At 45.2% G+C, this 14,600-nt stretch overlaps 1 protein-coding gene across 3 annotated transcripts in view; it reads right to left on the bottom strand.

Annotated features, from left to right (window-relative positions):
- The window catches only part of DNAH10 (dynein axonemal heavy chain 10), a 147,106-nt gene that overhangs the window by 91,848 nt on the left and 40,658 nt on the right, over positions 1–14,600 (bottom strand). For all 3 annotated transcript variants that reach the window (XM_033440734.2, XM_049698610.1, XM_049698611.1), the window contains 8 exons: positions 12,232–12,396; positions 11,401–11,608; positions 8,070–8,226; positions 4,520–4,996; positions 4,265–4,423; positions 2,357–2,473; positions 2,171–2,273; positions 1,179–1,357 (listed from right to left, as the gene is read on the bottom strand). In XM_033440734.2, coding sequence (XP_033296625.1) covers positions 1,179–1,357; positions 2,171–2,273; positions 2,357–2,473; positions 4,265–4,423; positions 4,520–4,996; positions 8,070–8,226; positions 11,401–11,608; positions 12,232–12,396 — 1,565 coding nt within the window. The remainder of the gene's footprint in view (positions 1–1,178; positions 1,358–2,170; positions 2,274–2,356; positions 2,474–4,264; positions 4,424–4,519; positions 4,997–8,069; positions 8,227–11,400; positions 11,609–12,231; positions 12,397–14,600) is intronic.

Genomic DNA, 14,600 nt, shown 5'->3' with positions numbered 1-14,600 from the left:
CTGACACTCTCTCCACTGGGCGCATTTGTTAAAACCACAACTATGGTTAGGCCCACAACCCCACGTTTATCAGGACCCAACACCTACACCCGGGCGGCCAACCACGATTGCTCAAAACTCAACCTTGCCCACGGCCTCAGTTGAAATCCAGGACCGTGTGGGCACCATCCGTCACCCCGCATCTCCTTGGCCTCTTGCTCCCCATTCTTCTAGAGGGTCATTTCACCCCCACTCCACCATCCTCAACCAGCCAGCATCCCCACCCACGGTCCCCTCTGCTGATGACCTTGCTGTGTACAACCCTGGGGAAGCGGACGCGATCAGAACAGAACGTCCAACATCTCCCGCTAGAAGCATCTCTGTGCATAGGCTCTGTCCTCCCCATATGACGGTCGATGAGTCTGCCTCTTATTTGAGGCCACCTCTTGATCCCATCCCTTTCCCACCTACTCAAGGACACCAGACATGAAGACTCCCTTCTCCCTCCTATTACCTGCGTCCCCTCCTTACTGGATCACTCCTATCAGTACACAAACTCACGTTGTAATTTCTCCCACCTTAAAAGAAATGTATCCCGACCCCACGTCCCCTCCACCCATCACTCCCCATCTCCCTGCTTCCCTCCGTAACAAGACTCACTGGAGAAGTCATCTACACTTGGCGTTTCTCATGCCTCTCTTCTCTTTCTCTCTGTTTTTCCTAAGCTTTATGGAGGGTTCACGGGTGTACAATAAGCCACACATATGTCAAGTGTACAGCTGGGTAAGTTTTGACATGTGCGAACACCGTGAGACCATCACCTCCGTCGAGATAAGGAACGTATCCATCACCATCACCCTGGGTGGTCTCCTCCTGCATCTCTGTAATCACCCCCTCCCACCCTTCTCCTTCCACCCCACCCCTAGTCAACCACTGACCTGCTTTCTGCCAGGAACATGTACAGTGGCAACCAGGACATTCACAATGTTGGGCAGCCTCACCTCCATCGGGTTCCAGAGCTCTCTCCACACCCCAAATGGAAACCCCGTATTCATTAGCAGTCACTCCCCACGACCTCCTCCCGAGAGCCAAAGTGAGAGTTTCTATGAAATCTGCCCCAGGCTCTGTACGATTGCGGCCTCAAAGTCCGCTGAGTTGCATTCCCTCCAGCGAGGCCCAGTCTGTGGGTGGACGCTTACCTTTAGTGCTTCATAGAGCTCATAAATGGCCTTCAGCCCGCTCATTTCCTTCTGCACTTTTAGCAGCTCCGGGTACATCGTAATTGGAAGATCAAAAAGCTTCTCCGCATTCGCCAGCTCCTGACGGTTCTTTTCGTGTCTCATCAGCTCTTTTTCAAAAGTGGCTAAAAGGCCTACTCCTAGTAAATAAGCAGATAAATGAATGCATACAAATTTTTTAATTTAATTTTTATTTCATACTGGAGTACAGTTGATTTACAATGTGTTCGTTTCCGTGCACAGCAAAGTGATTCAGTTATACATGTATCTATTCTTTTTCAGATTCTTTTCCCATATAGGTTATTACAGAGCATTGAGTAGAGTTCCCTGTGCTATACAGTAGGTCCTTGATTATCTATTTTATACATAGTGGTGTGTATAATCCCAAGTTTCTAATTTATCCCTCCCCTCTCCAACTTTCTCCTTTGGTAACCATAAGTTTGTTTTTGAAGTCTGTGAGTCTGTTTCTGTTTTATAAATAAGTTCGTTTTGAATACATACAATTTTAAGGTATACAAAATTGAATAAGAAATCATGAACAATATGCAAAACTATCATCTCATCCATAGAAGCCAACCAGGAAGACAAACTTAGAATGACCAGACTTTATCTTGCCATCATTCTAACTAAAACCAGAGGGCCAGTTACTTGTGCAAGCTCCTCCAGTTAGAAAGTCCTGTCTCCTGAGTGTTCTCGCTCTAAGTGGTCTCAGCTTGGTCTGCAGATTAGAATCCCCACGGGAGCTTTAAAAACCTTGAAGTCCAGACCACTCCCCAGACCAGTGGAATCAACTCTGTGGACCTGGTGCCCAGGCAGAAGTGGTTTTTAGAGATCCCCAGAGGAACCCAGTGTACGGGCAAGGTTACACACCACTGCTCCATCCCATCTTCCCATAAAATTCTTAAGCAAAACACATTCAAATGCCTCAGTAAGACCAACGTGAATACCCTTACCTCTATCAAGATCTTCACCAACAGAGCTAGGGCCTTCATGATAAAAACGTCTTGCAAAGCCCTCTATCTGCTGTCTGTAGTTTAATATTTCACCTCGAGTGATCTGAGAAAAGCAGGGTTGCGTTAGTTTAGCCCACTGGATATTTTTCAACATCTTTACTCGGAAAGTAAAGCGTTTCAAGGTACCTCTGTGAATGTTCTCTTTATACCTCCCAGAGTATGCTCCACATTCAATGCATCATTAAACAGATTTGACCACATGCTCTCAGTCTTGTCAACCAGTTCTTTCTCTGCATCGGAAGGCTAAAAAAAAAAAAAAAAATTGAACAAACAATAAATGATCAGCAGTTTGGAAATGAAATTTCCAGTCAAAGCTTCTGCTTTCCAGGACTTCCGCTTCTGCGTAATGGCAGGCTAGGTCATTTGAACAAATGCTGGTTGAATTATACAAATTAGATATTTATAATAAAAATAAAATCAGGAGAAAATAATTTTTTAAAAGAGATAGATGACATAGGCAGAAAGAGAGAGAAATAACCTAGAGAGAAAAACCCTTCATAAAGTAAAACCGAGCTTCAAATCAACCTCATCTCTGATTAAAATAAGGTTATCTTGACCTGTTAACACACCCAGCTGTGTTGTCATAAGCAAAACTAAATCTCCCATGATGAAACATAACATCATCTGGAGCCTCCAATTCTCCCTATAATTTGTCATATATGATGTCCAGAACTCAATCAGAAATAACAGGACAATAAGGATACAAATGACTTGAAGGAAACCAAGAGATACACAGACAGTATAAGCAGACAGTAATGGAGTTCTAAGACATAGAATTCTAAATAATGTTACTTGATAAAGAAAACAAAAGACAGAACTGAAAATTTTGACTTTATTTTAATTATAATAATATAAATTTTGCATACTGTGCATTTTTCTTTTTACCTTTGGAGGATGCTAGAGAACTAATTTATTATTCTGAAAACATGTAATTACAGGGTAAATAACCTGCCCTTGTTATATAAACTGTATCTCAGGGTAAACAGATAGTTTTTAAGGAAAAGTTTCTCTTTTTTCATTTTTATTATTTTTTTATTGAAGTATAATTGACAATACTATGTTAATTCCAGGTGCACAACATAGGGATTCGTTATTTCTATACACTACAAAATGATCGCCACTACTGTGCATTTTCTGATGAGAGGATCTCTAGCTTTCAGCCAAGGCTAATGCTCAGTGAAGGTGATTAAAGCACTCAAGCAGTGTAAATTCTGAAATACAAATTTTATGCAAATTCAGGCTTATAACAGCTCTTTGTTTCTCCCTTCTACTTTGTTTTTCCAGTGGATTCTTTTCTAGGTATTATGTGATGCAGAGCACGCAAAATTTTGCATACAATTTCAAGGAGATCCCAGATACCCTCAAACTCATCCACAGACTTTCTAAAGGTCTTTGAAACACACATTTAACAACCCTAAATAAAGACAATTGAATTATTATCTTCTACCAGTTTCTTTTATCGTCTTATCTCTCTTCTTCCCCCTTATCATTTTTGCAACAGCCATTTATTTATAAAAGAAAATTAACATAAAAAAAAGAGGGGCTTCCCTGGCGGCGCAGTGGTTGAGAGTCCGCCTGCCGATGCAGGGGACACGGGTTCGTGCCCCGGTCCGGGAAGATCCCACATGCCACAGAGCTGCTAGGCCCGTGAGCCATGGCCGCTGAGCCTGCGCTTCCAGAGCCTGTGCTCCGCAATGGGAGAGGCCACAACAGTGAGAGGCCCGCGTACCGCAAAAAAATAAATAAATAAAATAGGAACTTCCCTGGCAGTCCAGTGGTTGGGACTACACGCTTCCACTGCAGGGAGCACAGGTTCGATCCCTGGTCAGGGAACTAAGATCCCACATGCCGCACAGTGCAGCCAAAAAAATTTTAAAATAAATAAATAAATAAATAAATAAAAACACACAAAGGAAGGAAGGAAGAGAGGGAGAGAGGGAGGGAGGGAGGGAGGGAGGAAGGAAAGAAGGAAGGAAGGAAGGAAGGAAGGAAGGAAGGAAGGAAGGAAGGGAGAAAAGGAAAGAGTTCACTTACAGAGAGACTGTACATCGCCATGGTGCGGTACCTCTCCTGGACATCCCGGTATCTTAGTTCCATCACTAAAGATTTACTTTTAATTTCTGCGATTGTTCCAAGGACAAACTTGAGATCTTCAAGGGTACTGGGGCTCTTCTTCAGGTTTTTGGTCAGGAACTATAAAAGAGAGTTCAAAGTGACACTGAATAAGCATAGAGGAAAAAAATATAGCGCTGAATGAAGCCCAGATCATGAAACCCGGGGCCCTACTACCTCTATCTCTTCGTGCAGATTATGGAGCTCCTCTCTGGCTGACTCATTAAGGAGCTTCCCAAGTGAAACCACCCAGGACTTGGCATTTTCCTGTACAGTGTTCGCCAGGGGTCTAAGCTGAAGGCGGATGCAGTGCTCATCCTTGATCAAGGGGTGATGCATCACTTCAGAGGCGATCCTGGAATAGAACTGCAACTTCTCATCATAGGCGACACAAGGGGGCTTCTTGGCAGCAAACTTCTCCATCACGATGGCTTTGTCCAGTTTCCAGAGCGGTCGGTACCGCTTCCATTTCTGCAGGTACTTCATAAGATTGATCAGAATCCTGTGGATGTTCTGGGGGATCATAACGGCCTGCTCAATTATCTGAGGGTTCTGAGAAATATCATTGTAAAAGTTGATTGTAACAAGTTCTTCTTCCTCTCCCTTCTGAGGGGGGCATTCTATGCAGCTGCCATTCATCCAGCGAACAAAATTCTGGCAAAATAAGAATTGGGGGAAAAAAGACAGTCCTTCAGTATCTATTTTGCTTCCTATGTACATATCATGTTCAGTAATAAGTCTTGCTAGTAAGGGATCTCACTTTATTATTGATAAGCTGTGTTAGGTTGCAAAAAATCACCACAATCCTTTGTTCCTTCCATCAAGAGATTCTGTCTGTTGACAAAATGGTCTATTGGGAGTACCTATTTTCCCACTCTGGGCTAGCCTGTGACTTGACCAACAGATAGGGGAAGTGACATTATGCAAGGTCCAAGCCCGGGGCTCAAGTAGTCGAGCAGCTTCTACTCTCATGCTCTTGAAACCTTGCAGCCACCAGATGCACGAGCTTCAGCTAGCCTACGTGATGATGGAGCCCCAGGAGAACCGAGGCTCCCCAGGCAACAGTCAGCCAATCATCAGACATGTGCTTGAGCACAGCCAAGTTCGGGTGTATAAAACCACATTAGTTTCCAGTGTCCCAGCACAAATCTGTCATTGGACGTCTCCCTGCTGTACAGTCAAGAGCCCCTCTTCCTTCAAGCAAACCATGGGTGGTTATACATAACATCTCTGAACCGTAGTCTGGCCACCTGTAGAATGGGAATAACAACAATTACTAATTCTACTGCTCGCTGTAACACTAATACCAAAACTGATAGCTAACGTTTATTGAGAGCTAATTGCCAAGTGCTGTGTCAAGTGCTCTACGTGTTATGCCATTTAATTCTCCCAACCCACTCTAGAACATGGATCGTATTATCATTTCCACTTAATAGATGAGGTAATTCGGTCCTAGTTTAAAACTTTTGCTCATTGTTTTCAGTCATGAAATATGAACCCTGAAGCTCAAATAGTGCAGTCAGGCCAACTTAAGTCACCTTCGCCGTAAGTGTTTATCTGCAGAGATGTTTGTTAATGAAAGGCATTTCCAACACTTTCCAAGAGGACAGGTAAAAATTCTTTTCATTTAAAACAAAGCACTGATAAAAATATAATAAAAATAAATAAAAGAAAGCATTTATGAAGATAAAATAACAGTCTTCACCACAAAGCCTCAAGCCCATCTATGGCAGGGGTGGGAATAAATTGGCAAGAAAAACTAGGATTAACATCCATAATGTTTCACAAAGAGTCTCTCCTATTTATTTATCCCTTGGAGATTGTTTTGTTTTCCTGTTCAAAGACTTGGTAATGTAACACCTAAAAGTTAAGAGAATGTATATGACCGAGGTTTAATAAATGACCTATTTGCATAGATTATAAAACATGTGCAATTTATTCATTAATTTCCAAGTATAGTGAAATGAAATTCCCTATTTGTAATATCTACACTTAGTTTTATGCTAAAAAACATGCCTGAGGGCTTCCCTGGTGGCGCAGTGGTTAAGAATCTGCCTGCCAATGCAGGGGACACGGGTTTGAGCCCTGGTCTGGGAAGATCCCACATGCCACAGAACAACAAAGCCCGTGCGCCACAACTACTGAGCCTGAGCTCTAGAGCCCGCGAGCCACATCTACTGAGCCCACGTGCCACAACTACGGAAGCCCGCGCGCCTAGAGGCCGTGTTCCGCAACAAGAGAAGCCACTGCAATGAGAAGCCCACACACCGCAATGAAGAGTAGCCCCCGCTCGCCGCAATTAGATAAAAGTCCACGCACAGCAACGAAGACCCAATGCAGCCAAAAATAAATAAATTAATTAATTAAAAAAAATTTTTTTTAAATGCCTGAGATATGTTTGACTTTCTGAACAAACCAAGTGAAAAGAAAGATATTAGTGTCTTGAGGGGGTGTGACATCTCTTATGCACAAAGATGGCCCTATTTTCCCAATGTTGGTAAGACGTAAACTTTGAGTTATTTGCCAACTGACAGTCATTTGACAAGCACTGACTGAGTGACAATTATGTGCTAGGCGCTGTGCGAGGTGCTAGGGACTCCAGAGTGAACAGACACACAAAGTTCATGGTGTTGTGGAACTTGCATTCTAGTGGCATGAGCTAGTCAAAGCATGAACGAGCAAGTAAATAAATAAGAAAAGGTCAGATGGTAATATGGGCTAGGAAGAAGATGGAGTAGGGTGATGTAATAGAGAAGGACCAGAAGGGGCCAGCAGGTCAAGGTCTGGGAGGCAGAAGGTTCCAGGCAGAGGGAACAGGGGTGCCACTATTTCAAGGAGGAAGTGGTATTACCTGCTGGAGGTGCGTTAGGCTGGGGCACAGTGGGGTGTGTACAGGTAGGAGCTGATCAGAAAGGTAGGCAGGTGCTAGATTGCAGAGGGGCTCATAGACCAGAATGTGGAGTTTGAATTGTGTTCTAAGTGCAACGTGAAGTCATCGGGGGCTTTTATACACGGATGACATGAAACGATTCACGTTTTTAAAGGATAATCCTGACCACCTGTGGAAACATTACTGCAATAGTTCAAGTGAGGGACGATGAACTTGGGATGGACTGGTAACGTGGAAAAGGAGAGAAGCGGGGAGATCAGAGGCGTGTTTGGGGGAGCGAGTCAACCAGACTTACCGACGGGCTGGATATGGGTAGACGGGAGAAAAGAGGGATCAAGGATGGCTCCCAGGGTTTTGACTCAACCCCTTGGGTGGATGTTGGCGCCGTTGCCTGAAGTAGGGAAAATGGGGGCAGGACCAGGCTGCACGTTGGAAAGCCAAGAATTCCATCTTGTACTCGCCAGGTCTAAGGTTCAAGGGGAGACGGCCGGTCGGCGACTAGAAACATGTGTTGTGTAGTAGAGAATTCTGGGTTGGAGATGGAAATGTGGTGGGCTTGCCTCCATAGGGTTGGTAATAACGGCCACGGGACCGGTCGTGAGGATGCACAAAGAAGATAAAGAGAGGTGAGAAGGGAGCCGGCATCAAGCCTTGGGACACCCCCAAACTTCAGAGATTTACAGAGGAGGAGCCAGGAAGAGACTAAAGTGGTCTGGACAAAGGACAGGGTGGAGCCTGTGTTCTTGACCTCCTGGGACCCCTGCTGTCCGCAGCTGGCAGGCCCAGCCCTCTGTGACAAGGGGTCAACCAGGAAACAACACACAGTTCCGATCCTACCTTGGTCACCTCCACACAACTTCGGACACAGTGGACGCACATCTTGTCAATCTCGCTTGCGCTGGGGTGCAGGATGATCTCGGGCGCTGTCAAAATGGTTTCCATTTGGAACAAAGGGACGTTTCCAAGGATTAAAGAATTAAAAGACTGCAAATTCCTAGGAGGGGTTAATAAAACAGACTCAGTACTCAGCAGCGTGAAAGATATCCGACAGCGGGTGAAAATGGCTAGAGTCCCAGCCGCCACCTATAAAAAGCCTGCGACAAGGAATAACACATTCTACGGCTGTAATGGACAGTGTGGGATGAGTTTCATTATGTACCCTTTTTATGGCCCAAATTTTACAAATAGTTCATTTCTACTTTGGGGAAGTTAGAATACCTATTAGTTGGAAGATACTTAGTAATGGTAACTCCAAAAAGCTGTTTGACTCTGGTTCAGGAAAAATGAACACTCATGTCCCCACTCCGCCTGGCCCACCAGACTCTGTCCTTTCCAGGATTAAATCAGGGACAACACAGGGATGGACACTTCATTAGCCTGCAAACCAGTCTTCCTCTTCCCCCCATCCCCAATTCAGCGATTCCTACAGCCAGAGAGAGTGTATAAAACATGCAACTCGGGTTTCCCTGGTGGCGCAGTGGTTGAGAGTCCGCCTGCCGATGCAGGGGACACGGGTTCATGTCCCGGTCCGGGAAGATCCCACATGCTGCGGAGCGGCTGGGCCCGTGAGCCATGGCCACTGAGCCTCCGCGTCCGGAGCCTGTGCTCCGCAACGGGAGAGGCCGCAACAGTGAGAGGCCCGTGTACCGCAAAAAAAAAACAAAACCAGAAAAAAACATGCAACTCTTCTCTCTCTGAGAATAAATGCAAGCTGCTTCCAGGCTCTTCACGATCTGGTCCCTGCCTGCTCAGCTTCCTCTCCTACGCACTCCCTTCACTCTCTTTATTCCTTCCTTCTGTTCCTCCCACGTGGCCTCCAGGTCTGTACACTGGCCTTTGTCTTCCCCCAGGAAGCTCCTCCCCTTCCAGCTTTGCTCCTTAGCTTCAGGGCTCCGCTACAGCATGGCCTCTCCGTGGCCTTTCTTGACCACCCAATCACAACAGCCCTTCCAGTCTCTCCCTGGAACATTATTCTGCTTTATTTCTTTCACAGAGAATATTTATTTCCTTGAGTCTTGCATCTCTCTCCTACGAGGATGGAGAAGCTCCAGAAAAAGAGGGGCTTTATCTGGTCCAGTGCCTGGTCCAGTCCAGGCTCTAATAAACCTTGGAATGAATGAATGAGTGAATAGATGGATTGATGGGTAAATGGATGAATGGATCAAGGGAAAACGTAGTGTATTAGAAAGAGAAAACTCAGGAGGTAGCCCTGTACGAGGGGCTGCTGTTTTTTTTTTTCGGCTGTGCCAGGCGGCTTGTGGGATCTTAGTTCCCCAACCAGGGATCGAACCGGGGCCCTTGCCAGTGAAAGCGTGGAGTCCTAACCACTCGACCGCCCAGGAACTCCTAAGGGGCTGCTTTAAGAGTCAAAGTTAGAAGCAACATTAAAAAGCAAATGAAATATGTAGAAAACAGATTTATTTAAAGGATCAATGAAGTGAAGTTTGTCAAACTGCACCCAGGGGACTCCCCTGGTGGTGCAACAGTTAAGAATCCACCTGCCAATGTAGGGGACATGGGTTCGAGCCCTGGTCAGGGAACTAAGATCTTGCATGCTGTGTGGCGCAGACAAAACAATTTTTTTTAATTTTTTAAATTGAATAATAATAACAAAAATTTTAAAATCATAATGAAGAAGTTTTTTAAAAACAACAAAAAATGAAAGAGGAAAGAGAAGAGGAAATATACTTTTTCAGGAGGCTAAGATCAGAAGGGAAATTAGAGAAACTTCTTCTGGGGTTCTTCATAAAAAAAACATACGGGACTTCCCTGGTGACTCAGTGGTTAAGAATCTGCCTGCCAATGCAAGGGACACAGGTTTGAGCCCTGGTCCGGGAAGATCCCACATGCCACAGTGCAACTAGGCCTGTGTGCCACAACTACTGAGCCTGCACTCTTGAGCCCATGAGCCACAACTACTGAGCCCACGTGCCACAACTACTGAAGCCTGCGCGCCTAGAGCCCATGCTCCGCAACAAAAGAAGCCATCACAATGAGAAGCCTGTGTACCACAACGAAGAGTAGCCCCTGCTCAATGCAACTAGAGAAAGCCTGTGCGCAGCAACAAAGACCCAAAACAGCCAAAAATAAAAATAAATAAATTTATTAAAAAAAAAAGAAAACAGGGCTTCCCTGGTGGCGCAGTGGTTGGGAGTCCGCCTGCCGATGCAGGGGACACGGGTTCGTGCCCCGGTCCGGGAAGATCCTACATGCCACGGAGCAGCTAGGCCCGTGAGCCATGGCCGCTGAGCCTGCGCGTCCAGAGCCTGTGCTCCACAATGGGAGAGGCCACAACAGTGAGAAGCCCGCGTACCGCAAAAAAAAAAAAAAAAAAAAAAGATAAAATGAACACCACCCTTGTCAATATGGAGGTAATAGCAACAGTGATGAATTTCATAGGCCGGTTTTTTAGAAGGACCCTAAGCCAATGTGAAGTCCAGGCACTTAGCTCTCGGCCAGTCTGAGCTGCAGAGCTGTGGAGCTCCAGGAGGGAAGGGACAGCCTCCATGTGTCTGAGGCTAGCACACACAATAAGCATTCTACACATACATGATGCCCATTCTGGCCAGGGGTTACTTTAGACCTTCGGGAAGAGTTCATGCATCGTATATCCTTCAAATCAGCCTCTCTCAGTGTAAGTGAAGGCGTCATCTGGGATTTTGTTAAATACTGAGTGACAGCAATTCTCTGTTGCCAGTTGAACACAGACATGTGTATGTCTTTCAGACAGTGGGGAGAGGGATAATTTCCTTTTCTGGACGTTGAGGGACCTAACAAGAAGATGAGCCAATATGACACTTTGTACTATAGTATCACCACAAATTACAATTCTGCCCATAATGAACCTCTTATTCACCAGAATTTCATATTATTATCTTTTAAAGGTTATTTGTTGGGACGTCCCTGGTGGCGCAGTGGTTAAGAACCCTCCTGCTGGGCTTCCCTGGTGGCGCAGTGGTTGAGAGTACGCCTGCCAATGCAGGGGACACGGGTTCGTGCCCCGGTCCAGGAGGATCCCACATGCCGCAGAGCAGCTGGGCCCGTGAGCCATGGCTGCTGAGCCTACACGTCCGGAGCCTGTGCTCCGCAACGGGAGAGGCCGCAACACTGAGAGGCCCGCGTACCGCAAAAAAAAAAACAAAAACATGCAATATGAACATTAACTTACTTCAGGATGAGCTTTGTCAAGACCTCGTAAATTCTGTTTTCCCAGTATTCGTAGTAGGAGGCCAGCTTGGGGGCCTTGCCCGTGTTGGTGTGGATAACCAGCCCCTCGACTCTGGTCAGTAGAGGCCCAATGGCAAGATACCACCTGACCATGTGGTCCACATCTTTGGCCCTTTCTTGTTCAATGTGCTCAAAGAATTCCTTCATGCCTGCAGTGGAAGACACCTGTTACAGCTCTTCACAAACACGGGAAGGGACATTACTCAAGAAGCAACCCAAACATTAGCTGTATATCTTGCAAATATGAAAGCAGCCTCCAATCTTGATCAAAAGCAGAAAATAAATCAACACCACCCGAAGCGAGACACATCCAAAGCAAAAAATACATGACAACATGGGAATGAATGCCACTTGTGCATGCTTTGCCTTTGGGCAATCTTGCTTGTCTTAAATTGCTTGTTAACTAATCCTGAACTCCTTGGTGATTAGTCCAAGACAGCTTAAAATACCCTGTTTGAAAAAGTAAATGTGAGCCCATAAAACACAGTTCACCGTACTGTTACAAAGTTATTGACAAAAGTACTACTGATTTTCATAGACTTAGGAATTTGTAAAACTATGTAAGCAATACATAAAACACGGCAAAAACTAAGAATTACCCATGATCTTTTCAAGTAAATGCCTGAGATTAGGAGGCATGTTTTTATTCCATTTGTGGAATAAACTCTGTGTGTGTGTGTGTGTGTGTGTGTGTGTGTGTGTGTGTGCACAATCATACCCAAGAGGTTTTTCCATTCCTTCCATAATCAAAGAAACAAGAAGTCAGATCTACCTGGGAGTTCTTCCTCACTTTTAGGTGCTGGATACTTAAAGAGATTTATGGATTCTATTAAGGTAAGTCTGGAAGAAATGTCATCTGCATTCTTATGAATCTGGTGGATGAGGGACTCAAATTTCCCAACGGCCTGTTTGCACCGAGTTATGTAGTCAGCAATACCTTTGGAGAAAAAGACAAAGAACAAAAGAAAGATGGCTGGCTTTCAACTCTTCCTTTCCATATCCCTCCCGCCAACATCCCTTCACAGGAAGGATCGTGCTCCTTCCATCCCCTTGGGTTTTTGAGGTGACAGAGATCCACGTGGTCCCTGGGGACTGGAACAAGGAGCCGGTGCTCAGGATCAAGCAAACGATACATTTCTTCTGTTTGCTTTTTAGCATCATCGTATCTGAAGCGTGGTGGGGAGAAAGAGGAGGTACAACCCTCTTGCCTTCTCATTGCCATGGCAACACAAACCCTCCACTACATGCAACCCTGCCTACAGTTAGGCAACCCTCTGGCCTGTTGCTTAGAAAAGTAAACAGCAAGAATGTGAATAGTAAACCCAAGTTAAGCACTTATGATCAGTTGGGCGGTGGCCTAAGCATGTGACGTTGATTACATGATCGAATCCGTACAACAGCCCTATGAATTGGGTACTAAGATTATGCCCATTTTAGAGATGAGGAAACGGAGCCTCCGAGAAGTTGAGTCACATGGGTAGAAGCTGGACTTTTAATCCAGAGGTTTCACGCTGGAAGCCACAGTCCAAACACACATGTTCTCTGTACAAAGGAGAAGGGAGGAAGGGGAGAAAAGGAAATGACAACGAAAAACGGGGAGAAGATTTGGAGCAACGGAAGGGAAAGAGGAAGAAGGAAAAAAAATAGCATAAATGCCTTGTTTATTTTTAAAAGTAAAGGAAGAAGAAGTATGTACTTGTCCTTATTACTCCTGCTAAATACAACTAAGAACCCTGCACATTAGCCATAAAACAAATATAAGACGCTGAAAGGGGGAGAGAGAGCCAACCAGCGGGGACCTCAGGATCCGAGGAATGACGTGGTGATGAGGGCCCTGGGATCTTTTTCCTGGGATCTGTATCCCAGACCTGGAGCTGAAGGAGCCGGCGACCCATAAGTGCCCATGGGTACAGACACACATGCACCCAAAAAAGGCCTCAAGAAAATCCTGTTTTCTCTGACCAAAGGACCAGGAGAGGGACACCCTAGCAAGACAAAATTTTAGACAATAACTGCTCTGCTCCAGCCAAACACCACAGATAAAAATGTGACCCTGCCCTCACCCATGCCAGAAGGGCCAGGTGGAGGGGGCCTAGACTTCCACCCTCAGAATGTTATAATGAGGTGCCCCAAACCCCTGTCCCCTTATGCCTGCCGTGCTGGCATCAGAGGAGGCCATGGAGGTAGATGGGACTTTCACCTCCACGGTCCAGCCACGAGCACCGCCCCCTGCCACCCCACAGTGTCAGTGGAGACTGCAGGGGGGCTGGGACCCCCACCCCTCCCAGCAGTCAGGTGGACCTTCCCCTCGACTGTCAGTGAAGGCTGACTAGGGAACCTGGATTTCTACTTCCACCTGACAGTAACAAAGGGGAAATCAAGATATTCTCAGAAGGGAAACTAGGCGATTACGTCACCAGCAGACCTATGCTGCTACAGCATAGGGTGTAAGGATGGCCACAGGGAGTTCTGTAAACAGAAAGGACCCAGTGAGAGAAAGACCCTGGGAACATCAGGGAGGAAGAACGAGCACAGTAGGTAAAAATAGAGGAAAATACAATAGCTCTTTCCTTCTCTTCTTGAGCTTCCTAACTTAGGTTTGATGGTTGCAGCAAAAATTATAACACTGTCTGTTGTGGTCCAAAATGTATTTAGAAGAAATATTTAGATAATTATACCATAAGTGGGAGAGGGTAAGGGGAGTCAAGGTTTCTATACTTCACGCAAACTGGTGAAATTCTATAGATTTCTATATTTCACTCAAACCAGTAAACTGTAATGTTATGTATACGTAACCTAGAGCAACCACTAAAAAAATGCTGTAAGAACACTACAGATAAATCAAAATGGAATTCGAGAAAGTGTTGAAGTGGCCCATGGAAAGGCAAGTAAAAGAAAAACAGAGAAACAAAAAGAACAAGCAGAAAACAAAAAGACTGACAGACTTAAGCCCTAACAAACCAATAATTACATGAAATGCAAATGGTCTAAATGCACCAAGACAGAGTAGGTTAAAAACATGACCCAACTATATGCTGTCTACAAAAAACTCATTTCAAATACAATTCTATCAGCAAGCTGAAAGTAAAGAATGGAAAAACATATACTGTGCAAACATTAATCAAAGGAAAACCAGAATGG

This window comes from Orcinus orca, chromosome 15 (assembly GCF_937001465.1).
Source record: "Orcinus orca chromosome 15, mOrcOrc1.1, whole genome shotgun sequence".
Taxonomy (NCBI): domain Eukaryota; kingdom Metazoa; phylum Chordata; class Mammalia; order Artiodactyla; family Delphinidae; genus Orcinus; species Orcinus orca.
This window is presented reverse-complemented; position numbering and strand designations above follow the sequence as displayed.